General features: G+C 38.3%; 1 protein-coding gene across 1 annotated transcript in view; it reads left to right on the forward strand.

The window, feature by feature from the left end:
• Positions 1 to 2,604: 2,604 nt before the first annotated feature.
• Positions 2,605 to 18,438, forward strand: part of LOC105538017 (protein FAM208A-like) — a 48,378-nt gene continuing 32,544 nt past the window's right edge. Inside the window, exon 1 of the mRNA XM_011977743.1 lies at positions 2,605 to 2,740. Coding sequence (XP_011833133.1) covers positions 2,605 to 2,740 — 136 coding nt within the window. The remainder of the gene's footprint in view (positions 2,741 to 18,438) is intronic.

Consider the following 18,438-nt stretch of genomic DNA (forward strand, 5'->3'; position numbering starts at 1 on the left):
AGAAGACAGTCTCAGCATGAATCCTCAGAATTCAAACTTCCTTATTTTACTTATATATGTGTATATAAATAAATAATACATAAATATATAATTGTAGGACTATTTCATATGATATAATTTGTAATATGTAACATATAAATATAAAGGTTATAGGTCTGTGATACATGAGCATAAAGAAATATATATCAAAGGTCTAATATCCCACCCATAAAAAACCCAAACAAACAAACAAAAAATACATGAAGTTATCACTTTAACATGGTTGAAGTTAAAGAGACGTTATTCCTGCTTAAAAGATAATAACTGAAAAATTGCTGAGCACAACTTATTGAATGAAGGATGTTGAACACTGTTGTGTCCTGATTATTCATCTTTCATTAGTTGTAAACTTAGCTTTTTGTGGCAAAGTATTATCCTAAGTAAGCCCTGAGGAACAGAAGTGAATTTCATAAATCTTTCCTTTATTAGTAAATTATGCTAGAGAAACCCTATAGCTGAAATCATCGAGCTTTCTTGAATATGTAATTTTTTTTTTCTTTGAGCCAGAGTCTCACACTGTTGTCCAGGCTGGAGTGCAATGGTGCGATCTCAGCTTGCCGCAGCCTCTGCCTCCTGGGTTCAAGTGATTCTCCTGCCTCAGCCTCCAGAGTAGCTGGGATTACAGGTGCACACCACCACACCCGGCTAATTTTTTGTACTTTTAGTAGAGACGGAGTTTCATTATGTTGGCCAGACTGGTCTCAAACTCCTGACCTCGTAATCCACCCACCTCAACCTCCCAAACCGAATATGTAATTTAACTGTAGTTAAAGGCAGTTTTGAAGATTGTGCTTTGAGGATTGTCCCAGCACTTGGCTGTTCAAGTAAAGTATATTCAACTGATTGTTCTTTACCTTTATGTGCTGTTGTTACAGATCATGACTAATTGAAGAGATTTTTATTGCATAAGGCATTCTAAACTATTTTCCATTCTTCCCCTTACTAAACTGTGAGGTGAACGTGGCAGCCTTGACAAGTATCTCTAGAGCTGGTGTATCTTAGGAGTATTCTTGTTAGAAAGCAGTACTCCACTAGTGTCTTTGTGGCTGAATGAAAGAAGGGCTGCCTGGCTTCTCTTTTTTTCTAGAGGTCTTTTTCATTCCCTGATCCATGTTTGATTGGGAGATTGCAAGATCACCTTTCATAAAGAACAGGAGGGCATTAAGAGGAACATCCTTGTGAACCTTCTTAGAACCTTATCCTTTGTGATCCTTCTGTAGAATTTTGGCATCTTTTAATTTGGATTGTGATCTGATGTTTGAACTAAGCCGTTGATAGGTGTCAGGAGGGCCATCAGCCATCTTATGAAATGGTATGAAAAATACCTGCTTATATATATTTCCTTGTGTGTATACTCCATAGCTGTCTTTTGAAATCCAGTTTGAGTTCTACTTAAAGAGGTTAAGAATCAATATTTGGCAGGGGATGGAGGTTGCAGGGAAGTTTGGGGAGAGAGAGAAAGGAGAGGGAAAAAGGAAGGGAGGAATATTTTTGATATTTCTGGTATAGCAATATATGATGTTGTCTTAAGCATTTATAGAATGATACTATGCAGCAATAGTCAATAAGCAATTGGCTGTTGTTGTCCATCAACTGTAGGAATAGTCAGCAATAGTTGGTTTACAGCTTTTTGAAGTTTCTTCTGAAACCAGAGATTTTGATTTAAAGAGAGTATCATTTTTGTCACAGAAATGTATAGGAAAAAAATGCTTTCTGAAAATGGAATATTTGAGCTGGGCATGGTGGCTCACGCCTGTAATTCCAACATTTTGCGATTCCGAGGCAGGAGGATCACTTGAGCCCAGGAGTTCAAAACCAGCCTGGGCAACACAGAGAGACCCTGTCTCAAAAGAAAGAAAGAAAGAAAAAATGTAGTATTTGGTAAGAATTTTACCAAATGTGTATAAAAATTGTTATGGCTGTAAGTTTTTGAGCTTTTCAGGAGCAGGGAGACTTTTGGTTACCTAATTGCAGTTACATGAATTACAAGGAAAAATGTGTTAGAAACAAAAATTCATATATATACATATGAAATATATATGTGAAATATATATATATGAATATATATATTGAGATAGAGTCTTGCTCTTTTGCCCAGGCTGGAGTGCAGTGGAGTGATCTCAGCTCGATGCATCCTCCACCTCCTGGGTTCAAGCTGTTCTCATGCCTCAGTCTCCCAAGTAGCTGGAATTACAGGCAAGTGCCACCACGCCCAGCTGATTTTTTTGTGTTTTTAGTAGAGACGGGGTTTCACCATGTTGGCCAGGCTGGTCTCAAACTCCTAATGTCAAGTGATCTGCCCACCTCAGCCTCTCAAAGTGCTGGAATTACAGGTGTGAGTCACTGTGCCCAGCTGATATTTTTGATATACAAAAACCAAAGTTGTAAACTCATTTTCTTTTTTGGGTAACTGGCAAATTGAGATGGAAACTTTCTGATAGTTGACTAAGAACATTTTACTATTTACTTTTGTTGAACTTTTAAATGATTGTACTGCCATTGCCTTTTATGTATTTATTGACCGTTTGCTTAATAACCTTGGGTTGATTTTAGGCCACCAACAAAATGGAAATGAAAGAAACTGCTAAACAGAATACACTGTGGCAAATGAGCTCAACTAGCGAACCCATGTTAAATACTCGTGAAGTCAATCCTTTGAAGAAATTCACCATTCCTAAGATCAGGAGGACAGCTGAGAAAGGTAGTATTTCTGTGGAAGTTGGGAACTTTTTTAGTAACTGTTACTGTATTTCTCTGATTCTTATTTTATGTTCATCTTTTATTTTGACTCTATATAAAATTAGATTAATTCAGGTCTCTAATTCCTTAAACATACATGTACTTATGTTTCCACACAAAATAGAATAGATGCATGTTCTGCATCCTTCCCACAAAGTACACCTAAAATCCCTGGACATTTTTATAAAACAAATATGAGAAGACTTTCAAAACTGGAGAACACACACCAACTAGAGAATCTGGAACTCAGGGAATGACATAGCAGTAAGTTCCCTGGATTTTCTTTTTGTTTCCTCCATATCTCAGACTGGATGCCCCCAACAAGAGAAATGCCGCCTGGTGCAGACCTCCCCCAGAAGTCCCAAGTAAAACCTCTTCTTTCTTGCCAGTGGACTAAGAAAGGGGCAGCCTAGAAAGTTGGAAACCTGTTTGACATTAAATATACCCCTCCCGTTTCCCACTGGGGTGATGTCAAAGGAAGTTGAGTGGGGATCCTGGACTCTGACCCCCTACCCAGCAGGAACAAGGTACCCCTTTCCTTCCCTATGATGCCAGTGGTGATCCAAGTAGGATCACACAGCCATAACGCATTCTCTTCCCTGCCATCATCCTGCTCCTGAAATGTCAGTTGATACCTACCCCTGCTTTGTGGTGATGAGTTGCCCTTTCCACTAGGGTTAGAGTCAGTGAACAAAGTGGAGAGCCTAGACCTCCACCACATCCAGCAGTAACAAGGCCTCCTTCCACAGTGTTGGTGGAGGATAAGTGGGGACCATGGACTTCCAGCCCTTTCCAGTGGTAACAGGATACTCCCCAGTGAGTAAATGGAAGCCCTGTGGAAAGCCAGAACTTCACCTCTGCATAGTAGTAGAGTCAGTGCTCCCCTTTCCCTGCCAGCCATTGTTCCTGCCAGCATAGTTTTAGTAAAGTGTTGCTGAAGTGCAAGATTAAATATAATCCAGAGTCTCATAAAAATGCCCCAGTTGACCAGGATATAATAAAAATCGCTCATCTTAACACACACCAAGAAAATCTCAACTTGAATGAGAAAAGATAACAAATGCCAACATCAAGATTGACACAGGTGTTGGAACTATAATTAACTGAGAGACTTTTAAAGCAGCTACCATAAAGATATTTGGACAAGCAGTTACAGACACTTTTGAAACAAACGAACAGCTAGAAAATCTCATCAAAGAAATGAAATATGTAATAATCGAATAGAAGACTTGGAACTGATAATTTAATTAAAATAAAAACTCAGGCAAAAACTAATAGAACTACAAGGAGAAATAGAGAAATCTACTATTATAGTTGGAAATACCCCATTATCAAAAATGGGCATATTGCCAACAGACAGAAAATCACTAAGGACATAACTCAGCAACACCGTCAATCAACTTGATACAATAGACATCTGTAGACTATTCCATTCAACAGTAGTATGTTAGACATTCTTCTCAAGCACACCCAAGACTCACCAAGATAGACCGTACCTTGGCCATAATACACATGTTAAGAGATTTGAAATAGTAGAAATCATAGTCACCTCTCAGACCATGTATTAATCCATTTTCACACTACTGATAAAGATATGCTAGTGACTGGGCAATTTACAAAAGAAAGAGGTTTATAATGGACTTATAGTTCCACGTGGCTGGGGAAGCCTCATAATCATGGCAGAAGACAAGAAGAAGCAAGTCACATCTTACATGAATGGCAGCAGGCAAAGAGAGAGCTTGTGCAGGGAAACTCCTGTTTTTAAAACCATTAGATCTCATGAGACCAGTTCACTATCACGAGAATAGCACAGGAAAGACCTGCCCCCATAATCCAGTCGTCTCCCACTGGATCCCTCCCACAACACATGGGAATTATGGGAGCTACAAGATGAGATTTGATTGGGGACACAGAGCCAAACCATATCAGACCACAGTGGAATTAAGATGATCAAGTAGGGGGCACTAGATATAAATAACCCAAAGATAGCTGTAAAATACCCAAATTCTTTGAGATTAAGCAGCACACTTCTAAATAATAAATGCATCAAAGGAAAAATCTCAAGAGAAATGTTAAAATACTTTGAACTAAATGAAAAGGAAAACAAAATTTGTAGGATGAAGCAAAAGCAGTACTTAGGAAGAAATTTATAGCATTGAATGCATATATTAGAAAACAAGAAATATCTAAAATCAATAATTTAAGTTTACACCTTAGGAAACTAGAAAAAAGAGGACAAATTAAATCCAAAATAAGCAGAAGAAAAGAAATAATAAAAATTAGAGCAGAAATGAATGAAATTAAAAACAGGAAATTAATAGAAAAAAAATCAACAAAATGAAAATCTGTATCTTTGAAAAGATCAGTAAAGTTGATAAGCCTCTAGCCAGGATAACTAAGAAAAAAAGGGGCACAAATTACTGATATCAGAAATCAAAACATCACTACAGATCCTATGGACATTAAAAGGGTAAGGGATACTATGAACAACTCTAGGCCCATAAATTTGGTAACCTAGATGAAATGTACCAATTCCTTGAAAGACAGTATCTGCAAAAAGTTACACAAGAAGAAATATATGATCTGAATAGGCCTAAATCTTTGTATTAAACAAATTGAATCAATAACTAGTAACCTTCCAAAGCAACACCAGGACCAGATAGGTTCACTGGTGAGTGCTACTAGATATTTAAGGAAGAAGTTATACCAATTCTCTACAATCTCTTTCAGAAGATACAAGTAGAAGGAATACTTTCTGACTCATGCTTTTAGAGGAGCATTATTTTAATACCAAAACAAGATAAAGAACTTAGAAGAAAACTACAGAGCCAAGAAAAGCTCAACATCATTGATCATTAGAAAATGCAAATCAAAACCACAATGAGATACCATCTCACGCCAGTCAGAATGGAAGTTATTGAAAAGTCAAGAAATGATAGGTGCTGGTGAGGCTGTGTATAAATAGGAATGTTTTTACACCATTGGGCACTGTGGCTCATGCCCTGAGGCTAGGAGTTTGAGACCAGCCTGTGCAACATAGCAAGGCCCTGCCTCTAGAAAAATAAAAATAAAAATCAGCCTGTGTGGTGCATGCCTGTAGTCCTAGCTACTTGGGAAGCTGAGGTGGGAGGAACGCTTGATCCCAAGAATCAAGCAGAAATGTAAATGTAAATTAGTTCAACCATTGTGGAAGACAGTGTGGCGATTCCTCAAGAATCTAGTACCAGAAATACCATTTGACCCAGCAATCCCATTACTGGGTATATACCCAAAGCCTGAATCATTCTACCGTAAAGACACATGCACACATATGTTTATTGCAGCAGTATTTTCAGAAACAGAGACATGGAACCAACCCAAATGCTCATCAGTGATATAGACTGGATAAAGAAAATGTGGTATATGTACATCATGGAATACTGTGAGGCCATAAAAAGGAATGAGATCATGTCCTTTGCAGAGACATGGGTGAAGCTGGAAGCCATCATCCTCTGCAAGTACAGGAACAGAAAACCAAACACCACATGTTCTCACTCATACGTGGACGTTGAACAATGAGAACACATGGACACAGGGAGGGAAATAACACACACCAGGATCTATTGGAGGGTGGGAGTCAAGGGGAGGAAACCTAGATGACAGAGGTCAATAGGTGCAGCAAACCACCATGGCACACATATATCTATGTAACAAACCTGCATATTCTGCACGTATTTCCCAGAACTTAAAGTAAAATAAAACATTTTTTAATAAAGAAAATACTGAGAAGGAATAGCCAGGAATTGTTATCTCCTGGATATTCAGCTATGGTCTCTGAATCCATAGGGTGAGAGTTGGTTAAATTTAAAGAGCTGCCTACACTTACCATCTAAGTTCAACATTATTTAGGAAGCTGAAGCAAGAGGATGGCTTAAGCCCAGGAGTTCAAGGCTGCAGTGAGCTATGATCACAGTACTGTACTCCACTCTGGATGACAGAGTGAGACCCTGTCTCTTAAAAAAAAAAAAAAAAAGAGAGAGAGAGAGAAATAAAATTGACATAAAAAAATAATAAAATTGACATTAAAAAAAAAAAAAAAACTACACTGCCAGTCATGGTGGCTCATACCTGTAATCCCAGCACTTTGGAAGGCCAAGGTGGGAGAATTGTTTGAGCCCAGGAGTTTGACATCAGCTTGGCAACATGGAAAAATCCCATCTCTACAAAAAATACAAGAATTATCCAGGCATGGTGACATGTGCCTGTGGTGCCAGCTACTCAGGAGGCTGAGGTGGGAAGATCACTTGAGCCTGGGAGGTCAAGTCTGCAGTGAGCCATAATTGTGCCACTGTGCCACTGCACTCCAACGTGGGCAACAGAGCGAGACCCTGTCTGGAAAAAAAATAAAAACCACAGACAAATATCACTCATGAAGATAGATGCAGAATTTTTCAGCCAAGTATCAGCAAATCAAATTCAATAATGTAAAGAATTTTATAGCTGGGCATATGCCTGTAATCCGCACTTTGGGAGGCTAAAGTGGGAGGATCACTTGAGGTTAGGAGTTTGAGACCAGCCTGTGCAACACAGCAAGGCCCTGTCTCTCGAAAAAAAATTTTAAATCAGCCTGGTGTGCACACCTGTAGTCCTAGCTACTTGGGAAACTGAGGTGAGAGGATTGCTTGATCCCTGAAGGTTGAGGCTGCAGTAAACCATAATCACACTTCTGCACTGCAGCCTGGGCAAGACTGTCTTTAAGAAAGAATTTCACACCAGTACCAACTGGAATATATCCCAGGTATGTAAGGCTGGTCCACCATTTGAAAGTCAATTAATGTAATCCATCATCTAAAGAGGAAAAATCATATGATCATATCAATAGATGCAAAAAAAAAAAAAAAGCATTTGACAAAATCTAACACCCATTCATGTTAAAAAGCTCTCAGTAAACTAGGAATAAAGAGGAATTTCCTCAACTTGATTTTTTTAAAATCTACAAAAAGCCTTCAGCTAACTTAACAGTGAAAAATTTAAAGCTTTCACACTAAGATCAAGGCAAGGATGTCTGTCACCACTGCTTCTCAACATTGTACTGGAAGTACTAGCTAATGCAGTAGGACAAGAAAAGGAAATAAAGAAATAAAAGGTATACATATTGGGAAAGAAAAAAGAAAACTGTACTGTCTTACAGATGACATGGTCATATCTATTGAAAAATCAAAACCCTCCTGGAACTCATAAGCGATTATGGGGGAAGTTGTAAGATAAAGGTTAATATATGATATTGCTTTTTTATATACCAGCAATGAACAAGTAGAATTTGAAATTTAAAACATACCATTTATATTAGCACCAAAAAAATGAAATACCTAGGTTTAAATCTAACCAAATACGTACAAAGTCTATATGAGGAAAACTACAAAACTGGTGAAAAAAGTCAACCCAATAGAGAGATTTCACGTTTATGAATAGGAAAAGTTGGTATTATCGATATACCAGTTTTTCCCAACTTGATTTACAGATTCATTGTCACCCAAATCAAAATCTCAGCAAGTTATTTTGTGCATACCAACAAACTGATTCTAAAGTTTATATGGCACACAGTTTCTGATATGGAAGGAACAAATTTTAAGGTCTCTTGCAGAACGGGTTGACTATGATTAATAATTGTGTATTTCAAAATTAAGTATTCAAGGCAATACAGAAAATAAATATTCAAGGCAATGGATGTGTTAGCTTGATTTAATCATCCTGTGTTATATGCATATAATATCACATTGTACCTCCTGAATGTATACAATTACAACTTTTCAATTTGCAATAAAATAAACATTAAAATTAAGTTTATATGGAGAGGCAAAAGACTAAGAATACACAACTCAACACTGAAAAACAACAGAGGACTGACACTACTTTACTTCAAGACATACTATAAAGCTACAGTAATTAAGGCAGGGTGGTGTTGGCAAAAAAAAAAAAAAACAGACAAATCAAGCAATGGAACAGAATAGAGAGCCCAGAAATAGAGCCACATGAATATAAACTGATCTTTGACAAAGAAGAGGCAGGAAAATAGAACAAAGTCTTTTCAACAAATATTGCTGAAGCAACTGGACACCCACATGCAGAAAAGGGAATCTAGACACAGACATTAACATCCTGCACAAAAATTAATTCAAAATATTCCACAGACCTAAATGTAAAACACAAAACTATACAAATTACAGAAGATAACATATGAGAGTATCTAGATGATGTTGGGTTTGGCAATGACTTTAGCTGCAATACCAAAGATGTAGTTTGTGAAAGAAAGGACTGAATAGCCAGACTTTATTCTCTTGACAGTGTCTTTTGCAGAACAGAAATTTTTAATTGTAATAAAGAGAAAATATTTGCAAAACACATTTCAGATAAGGAATTGCTATCCAAAATACATAAAAAAAAATTCTTGACAATAAAAAGGCAAACAAGTCAATTTAAAAAAGCAAAGAAGTCAATTTAAAAATGAGCCTGCCAGCTGAGGCAGGAGAATGGCGTGAATCCAGGAGGTGGAGCTTGCAGTGAGCTGAAATCATACCACTGCATTCCAGCCTGGGCGAAAGAGCAAGACTCTGTCTCCAAAAAAAAAAAAAAAAAAAATTAGCCTGCCGGGCACGTTAGCTCATGCCTCATCCCAGCATTTTGAGAGGCTGAGGCAAGTGGATCACCTGAGGTCAGGAGTTTGAGACCAGCCAGGCCGACATGGAGAAACCCCGTCTCTACTAAAAATACAAAAATTAGCCAGGCGATGTGGTGGGCACCTGTAATTCCAGCTGCTCAGGAGACTGAGGCAGGAGAATCACTTGAACCCAGGAGGCGGAGGTTGCAGTGAGCCAAGATCACGCCACTGCACTCCAGCCTCACCACAAGAGCGAAACCCTGTCTCAAAAAAAAAATCAAAAAATTAATAAACACGAGCCAAAGACTTTAGCATACACTTCACCAAAGAAGATACACAGTTGGCAAGTAAGCATATGGTGAGATGTTTCACATCATATGTCATCAGGAAAATTCAAATTAGAGTAGAAATACCTGTACACATCTATTAGAATGGCCCAAATCCAGAACGCTGATGACGTTAAATACTGGTGACAGTATGGGGCAGCAGAAACTCTGATCCATTGCTGGTGGGAATGCAAAATAACCACTTTGGAAGACAGTACAGTGGTTTATTACAAAATTGAACATACTGTTACCATATGCTCCAGCAATTACACTTCTTGGCATTTACACAGATAGGTTAAAAGCCTGTGTTCACATAGAAACCTGCACACAGGTGTTTATAGCAGCTTTACTCATAATAGTTAACACTTGGAAGCAACCAAGATGTCCTTCTGTAGATGAACAGATAAAGTGGTACATCCAGACAATAGAATATTATTTAGCACTAAAAAAGAAATGAGCTATCAAGTCATGAAAAGAAATGGAAGAACCTTAAAAGCACATGTCGCCTTTTTAGATTGGCTGAGTGAATGCAGTCTGTCTAAAAAATTTACATACCATATGTTTTCCATTCTGGAAAAGGCAGACAGTAAAAAGATCAGTGGTTGTTAGGGTTTGGGACAGGGAAGAGGGATGAAAAGGCAGAGCACAGAGGACTTTTAGGGCATTGAAACTATGAGCCTGGGCAGTGTAGTGAAACCCCATCTCTACAAAAATTAGCCAGGCATGGTGGTGCACACACCTGGTGGCATAATCCTAGCTACTTGGGAGACTGAGATGGGAGGATCACTTGAGTCCAGGAGGTCGAGGCTGCAGTCAGCCAAGATTGCACCACTGCACTCCAGCCTGGGCGACAGAATGAGACCGTCTCAAAAAACAAAACAAAGGAAACTACTCTGTATGATACTACCATATTCTGTATGATACTGTGGATATTTGCTTTGACATTTTTTAAACCCATAGAACGTACAACACCAAAAGTGAACCCTAATGTAAACTGTTGACTCTGAGTGATAATGATGTATCAATGTAGGTTCATCAGTTGTAAAGAAAAAAATGTACCACTTTGGGGGAAGACGTTGATTGATAATGGAAGAGGCTGTGCATGTCAGAGGGCAAAGAGTATATGAGAAATCTTTGTACCTTCCTCTCAGATTTTGCTGTGAACCTAAAACTATTCTAAAAAGTCTGTGAAGTCTGGGTGTGGGGGCTCATGCCTGTAATCCCAGCACTTTGGGAGACCGAGGCGGGCAGATTGCTTGAGGTCGAGACCAGTCTGGCCAACATGGTGAAACTCCGTCTCTACTAAAAATACAAAAAAATAATAATAATAATAACCGGGCGTGATGACTATTCAGGAGGCTGAGGCGGGGGAATTGCTGGAACTAGGGAGGTGGAGGTTGCAGTGAGCCAAGATTGCGCCACTGACTGCACTTCAGCCTGGGTGACAGAGCAAGGCTCTGTCTCAAAAAAAAAAAAAAAAAAAAAAAAGTCTGTGAGGAAAAAAAATACTCAGTGTGTTCAAGAGAAGAATAGAGATACTCTTCTGTTTCTGTTCTTCTAAGAATAGAAATTACTTAGCCTGAACAACACAGAGAAAATAGAAAAATGAACAGAACCCAAGAGACTTGTGGAACAATAACAAAAGATCTAACATCTTTGTCCTAGTGCCAGAAGGAGAGGAGAAAGAGTGTGGGGCTGAAAAATTATTCTAGGAAATATTGGCTAGAAATTTCCCAAACTTGGCAAAAGGCATAAACCTATACATTCAAGAAGCTGAAAAACCCCAAACATACAACCCCCCAAAAATTCATGCCAATGCACATCATAATAAAACTTTAAAAGCTAAGAACAGAGAAAAAATCTTGAAAGCAACTAGAAAGAAACCACATTATTTATAGGGGAAAAATTATTTGACAAAATATGTCTTATTAGAAACCATGGAGTCTGGGGGAAGTAACACCGCATTTTTCAAATGCAAGAAATAACTTTGAACCCAGAGTTCTGTACCCATCAAAAATATCTTTCAAATATGGAGGTAAAACAGATATTCTCAGATAAAGCAAAGCTAAGAATTTTTCATCAGCACACATACCCTTAAAGAATAGCTGAAAGAATTTCTCCAAACAGAAGCTAGTAAAAGAAGGAAACTGGGAACATTAGGAATGAAGGAAGAAAAAAAGCTTAAACATGTGGGTAAATATAATACATCATCCTTCTCTTGAGTTTTCCTAGTTATGTTTGACAGTTGTAGCACAAATTACAACATTCTTTGATGTGGTTCTCGGTGTATATAGAGGAGGTATTTCAGGTAATTATAACGTGAGATGTTACTATTAGAAGGAACTAAATGAATGGTGTATGAGATCTCTCTGCATTATCTTTTACAAGTGAATCTAAGTATCTCAGAATTAAATTGTTTTAAACAATATAGGCAGATGAAAATGAAATTTTAAAAATGTTCAGGCAACCCACAGGAAGGCAGGAAAAATGAAATAGAAAATCAAACAGAAGGAAAAACAGAAAATAAATAATTAAATCATAGGCTTAAGCCCTAACATGTCATTACTTATATCGAACATGCATGATCTAAATATACCAATTAAAAGACACGTTGACAGAATGGATTTAAAAAACACAACCCAACTACTCTTGGCAAACTCATTCCAAATGTAGTGATATAAGTTGTTGGAATGTAGACATATGAAGAAAGGACATACAAATAATAAGAGTGACTATATTAATGGTGGATAAGTAGACTTCAGAGGAAAGAAAATTGTCAAGAACAAAGAGGGATGTTACTTAATGATGAAAAGGTCAGTCCACCAAGTAGGTACAGCAGTCTTAAATATGTATATTTCAGACATCAGACCTTCAGAATATATGAAGCAAAACTGATAAAACTGAAAGGAGAAATGGACAAATTTAGAATTATAGTTGGAGACTTTGGACTCTCAATTGATAAAACTAAGCAGAAAATCAGGAAGAATATTGAATAATCTTTAACAGTGTCAATCAACAGGATCTAATTGACATTTATAGATTATTGTACCTAACAGTAGCAGAATAGACCTTTCAAGCACCTGTAGAACATGCATCAAAATAGACAATATCTTGGGCCATGAGATACATATCAACATATTTAAAGGAATTGAGGCCGGGCACAGTGGCTCACGCCTGTAATCCCAGCACTTTGGGAGGCCGAGGCGGGCACATTATGAGGTCAGGAGATTGAGACAATCCTGGCTAACACGGTGAAACCCCATCTCTACTAAAAATACAAAAAATTAGCCGGGCGTGGTGGCGGCCGCCTGTAATCCCAGCTACTCGGGAGGCTGAAGCAGGAGAATGGCATGAACCCGGAAGGCGGAGCTTGCAGTGAGCTGAGATTGTGCCACTGCACTCCAGCCTTGGCAACAGAGGGAGACTCTGTCTCATAAATAAATAAATAAATAAATTGAAATCATACAGAATATGTGCTCTGACAACATGCAAACAGAAAAGTAAATCTCCAAACACACTTGGAAAGTAAGTCGGAGGCACGGGGCTTCCTTGAGTCTGGGAATTTGAGACCAGCCTAGGAAACATAGTGAGACCTTATCTCTGCAAAAAGTAAAAGAATACATTTGGAAATAGTCATGGAGAGGAAATAAATACATAACTAAAATGAAAATGCAACATACCAAAATTTGAGGGACATGGTTAAAGCATTGCTAACAAGGACGTTTATAGCACTAAATGTTTACTTTAGAAAAGAGGGAGTGTTTCAGATAAATAATCTTAAGCTACCAACCTTTAAGAAACCAGAAAAAGAAAGGCTGGGTGTGGTGACTCACGCCTGTAATCCTAGCACTTTGGGAGGCTGAGGCAGGTGGATTGCCTGAGTTCAGGAGTTCAAGACCAGCCTGGGCAACACAGTGAAACCCCCGTCTCTACTAAAATACAAAAAATTAGCCAGTCGTGGTGGCATGCACCTGTAATCCCAGCTACTTGGAAGGCTGAGACAGGAGAATTGCTTGAACCCGGGAGGTGGAGGTTGCAGTGGGCCGAGATCACGCCATTTCACTTCAACCTGGGTGACAGAGCAAGAGTCTGTCAAAAAAAAAAAAAAAATTACCACTATCAAGAATGAAATGAGTTATGGCCCACAGGTTGCATCAAAAGTACAAATTGTTGAACACATGTAGTTCTAAATAGATCATTTAAATAGTCTTACAACAATTAAATGTAATTCATGGTTAGAAAAGAAATTTTAAGGCCCAGATGGTTTCACTGGAGAATTCTAAAGATTTGAAGAACAGAAACTCTATACAATCTCTTCTAGAAAAGAGAAATTGAGAGAATAATATGAGATTAATATGAAGATGGTTCCAAGATGAGACCAGTATAATATGGAAAATACCCCATGGACCAATGTCCATGATAATTGATGCAGATATCCTAAACAAAATATAAGTAAATGAAGTCTGATATTTAAAATGAATTATTGCACACAACTTAGAGGTGAATGTTCTCTTCTGCCACTCTTATTCAGCATAATACTGGAAGTTGTACCCAGCACAAAAGCCAAGGAGAGGAATTAGTAGGTATTTAGATTGGAAAAGAAGAAATAAAATTGTCCCTATTTGAAGAGAACATGATGGTCTGCATAGAAAATCCCAAGGAATCTTAAAAAAAAAAAGGAGAACTTGGAACTAGTAAGTTCAGCAAGGTCACTGGATACAATGAAAACAGAAAAAAACAATTGTTCATTTGACTCTTAAACAACCCAGTGGGGCACTGATCTGGCCCCCGACCCCTCCCCAAAACACATAGCAGAAAAATCTGCATATAAGTCACTCCCCCAGAACTTAACTTTTAATACAAATAGCCTACTGTTGACTGAAAGCCTTACTGATAACATGAAGTCGATTAACACATAATTTTATATCTGTATTATATACTACTGTATTTTTACATTAAGTACAGTAGAGAAAATGTTACTAAGAAAATCATAAGGAAGAGAAAATATGTTTACTATTGCTTAAATGTAAGTGGATCACCATAAAGGTTGTCTTCATCATCTTCTCATTGAGTAGGCTAAGGAAGAGGAGGGGTTGGTCATGCAGTCTTAAGGAGTAGCAGAGGTGGAAGAAAATCCAAGTATAAGTTGTCCCACACTGTTCAAACCCATATTGTTCATGAATCAACTATATTTTTAAATACTAGCAAAGAACACATGGAAATAAACAATTTTTAAAATACCATTTAAAATAACTTTAGGCAGCCGGGCATGGTGGCTGGCACCTGTAATCCCAGCACTTTGGGAGGCCGAGGGAGGTGAATCACCTGAGGTCAGGAGTTTGAGACCAGCCTGGCCAACATGGCAAAACCCCGTCTCTACTAAAAATAGAAAAAAATTAGCCAGGCGTGGTGGCGGGTGCCGATAATCCCAGCTACTTGGGAGGCTGAGGCATGAGAATCCTTTGAACCCAGGAGGCGGAGGTCGCAATGAGCTGAGCTCACACCACTGCATTCCAGCCTGGGTGACAGAGCAAGACTCTATCTCAAAATAAAATATAATAACTTTAAAATGAAATACTTAGGTACAAATATAACAAAATGTGTAAGGTTTCTATGCTGCAAACTATAAAACAGTGATGTTTTTAAAAGAAATCTAAATAAATGGAAAAATGTAGTGTGTTCATGGATTAAAAGACTCAACATAATGACATCATGAATGGGCTTATCAAAAGATGTTTAATGGCTAATCATAGCCATTAAAGAAATGCATATGAAAACCACAATGAGATGTAACTATACACTTGTTAGAACAGCTGAAAAAGAAAACAATAACAGTGCCAAATGCTAGTGAGGATGGGAGACGCCAACTCACTCATGTATTGCCATTAGGGAATGTAAGATAGCACAGCCGCTCCGGAAAACAATTTGGCATCATCTTTAAAAACTGAACATGCAGCCATGCACAGTGGCATGTGCTTGTAGTTCCAGCTACTCAGGAAGCCAAGGCAGGAGGATTGCTTGAGCCCAGGAGTTCAAGGCCATCCTGAGCAATATAGCAAGACCCAATCTTTAAAAAAATAAGTAAGCATGCAGGCCAGGCACAGTAGCTCACGCCTGTATTCCCAGCACTTTGGGAGGCCGAGGCAGGTGGATCAACTGAGGTCGAGAGTTCAAGACCAGCCTGACCAACATGGAGAAACCCCATCTCGACTAAAAAAATACAAAAATTAGCCAGGCACAGTGGCGCATGCCTGTAATCCTACCTACTCATGGGCTGAGGCAGGAGAATCGCTTGAACCCTGGAGGCAGAGGTTGTGGCGAGCCGAGATCGCGCCCTTGCACTCCAGCCTGGTCAACAAGAGTGAAACTCCGTCTCAAAAATAAATAAGCATGCAGCTTCCATATGATCCAGCCATCCTTCTCTTGGGCATTTTTCCCTGGCAAACAAAAAATGATGTTCACACAAAAACCTAAACATGAATGTACACAGCAGCTTAATTTGTGATAACCAGAAACTGACAACCACCCAAATTTCTAATGAGTAAGTGGTTAAACAAACGATGGCACATTCATATGATGGTATACTACTTAGCAATAAAAAGAAACAATCTATTCATACAACAACTTGGCTGAATCTCAGAGGCAGTATGCTAAGCAAAAAAAAAAAAAAAAAAAAAAAACAATCTCTACAGGTCTCATACTACAAAATTTCATTTACAAACATTCTAGAAATGACAAAAGTATGCATACGGAGAAGAGATTAATAATTTTCAGGATTTAGGGACAGGGTAGGAGAATGGGGGTGTGTGAGAGTTTCAGCATGAAAAAATATGTAAAGGAGTGACACAGGGATGTCTCTGGTGGTAGAGCAGTTCTGTATCTTAGAGTGATTGTTACACAAATCTACATGTGATAAAATTGCATAGAACTACACACACAAGTGGATGTAAAACTGGTTGGTACAGTCTTAATAAGGTCTGTGGCTTGTACCAGTGTCATTTTCCTTGTTTTGATTTTGGATTATAGTTGCATGTTTCCGCTGGAGGAAACTGGGTTAAGGGTATGCAAGACCTCTGTATACTGTTTCTGCAACTTCCTGTGAATCTATATTCATTTCAAAATAAAAAGTTACACATCCACAAAATCATCATATGTGATGAAACTATCAAAATTTGTACATCATATATTATAAAACTATTAAAATTTGTAGTGATTATTACAAATATTAAAATGAAAATCATTTTGGGGGTCAATAGAATTAAAAATGGGAATGAGGAATGAGTTGTTACTGAAATCAGCTGGTTATAGTATTTTATATTGGTTTTGTCATTATGTTAACTTCTGTTGATTGATAAGGTAAATTTAAGGGGCGAATTGTTAATTAGGTTCATTTATATGGAAATTGCCTTAAACCTTCTATATAGTGAGTCTTCATTATTTGAGGATTCCATGTTTGTGAATTTCCTACTTGTTGAAATTCACAATCAACAGTCAGCAGTGCTTTTTTGTCCGAACTTGATACTCAGCAATGCTTTCACAGACATGCACCTTGGGGTCAAGAATTTGAGTCACCCAATGCATGCATTCTCATCTAAGGTCAAATGAGGCCATGCTTTGCCTTGTTGTTTCAGCTCTCATACTGCAGTAAGTGGTCTTTTCCTAGTGATGGTGCTACATTGTTGTATTAGTCCTATTTTTTTTTTTTTTTAATAAAAGAGAGAGATTTAATGGACTCACAGTTGCCCATGGCTGGGGAGGCCTTAGGAAACTTACAATCATGGCAGAAGGGGAAGCAAGCATGTCCTTCTTCACATGGAGTCAGGAGAAAGAAGAGCTGAGCAAGAAGGGCAAGGCCCCTTGTAAAACCAGCAGATCTCATGAGAACTCACTATCTCAAGAACAGCATGGAGGTAACTACCCCCATGATTCAGTTACCTCCCACTGGGCTTTGGGAACTATAAAATGAGATCTGGGTAGGGACACAGCCAAACTATATCAATTGTTAACATCTTTGTTGGTGATTTCACTACTTTAAATGGTCTCCAAGTGTAATGCTGAAGTGTGGTCTAGTGTTCCTAAGGTCAAGAAGGTTATGATATGCCTTACAGAGAAACACATTTTAGGTAAGCTTCACTCAGGCCTGAGTTCAATGTTAATGTACTTCCAGGGAGAGGAGGAAGAAACTTGCCAATCTGTACATCAGGCCTCACCAAAAAGTGCTAAGGTAGCATCTATAGTGCCTGATGAAACTCTGGGAAAGATAGAAAAGCAGCTAAATGTATAGATTAATGAGATTTCATTATGGCTAATAAAAAAAAGCATAGTGGGCAGCATTGTTGCGAAGCTAAAAGCCAGAGGAACTTAGGTCACATTACCCAGAGTCAGGGAAAAGTTAAACTCTTCTTGGCTAGTGCTATTTGACTCAAACATTTCAAAAGGTGATAGATGCAACATGAAAAATGTTGAGCTTGCAGGCAGATGGGTTCTGCAGATCAGGATGTTAAGGAAGAATGTTTTAAAATAACCAGCTAAATGTCACATCGGAAAATGGAAGAACAAGTTTTCAAAACTGATGAGATTGGTTTGTTTTATAAAGATGTTGGCAGAATCTACATAATGCAAATGGCATTTTGGTGGTCAAAAATTTGACCAGGATCAGCACAGTGACTCTTGCCTGTAATCCCAGCACTTTGGGAG

The sequence above is a fragment of the Mandrillus leucophaeus genome, unplaced genomic scaffold (genome assembly GCF_000951045.1).
Source record: "Mandrillus leucophaeus isolate KB7577 unplaced genomic scaffold, Mleu.le_1.0 Scaffold183, whole genome shotgun sequence".
Lineage (NCBI taxonomy): Eukaryota > Metazoa > Chordata > Mammalia > Primates > Cercopithecidae > Mandrillus > Mandrillus leucophaeus.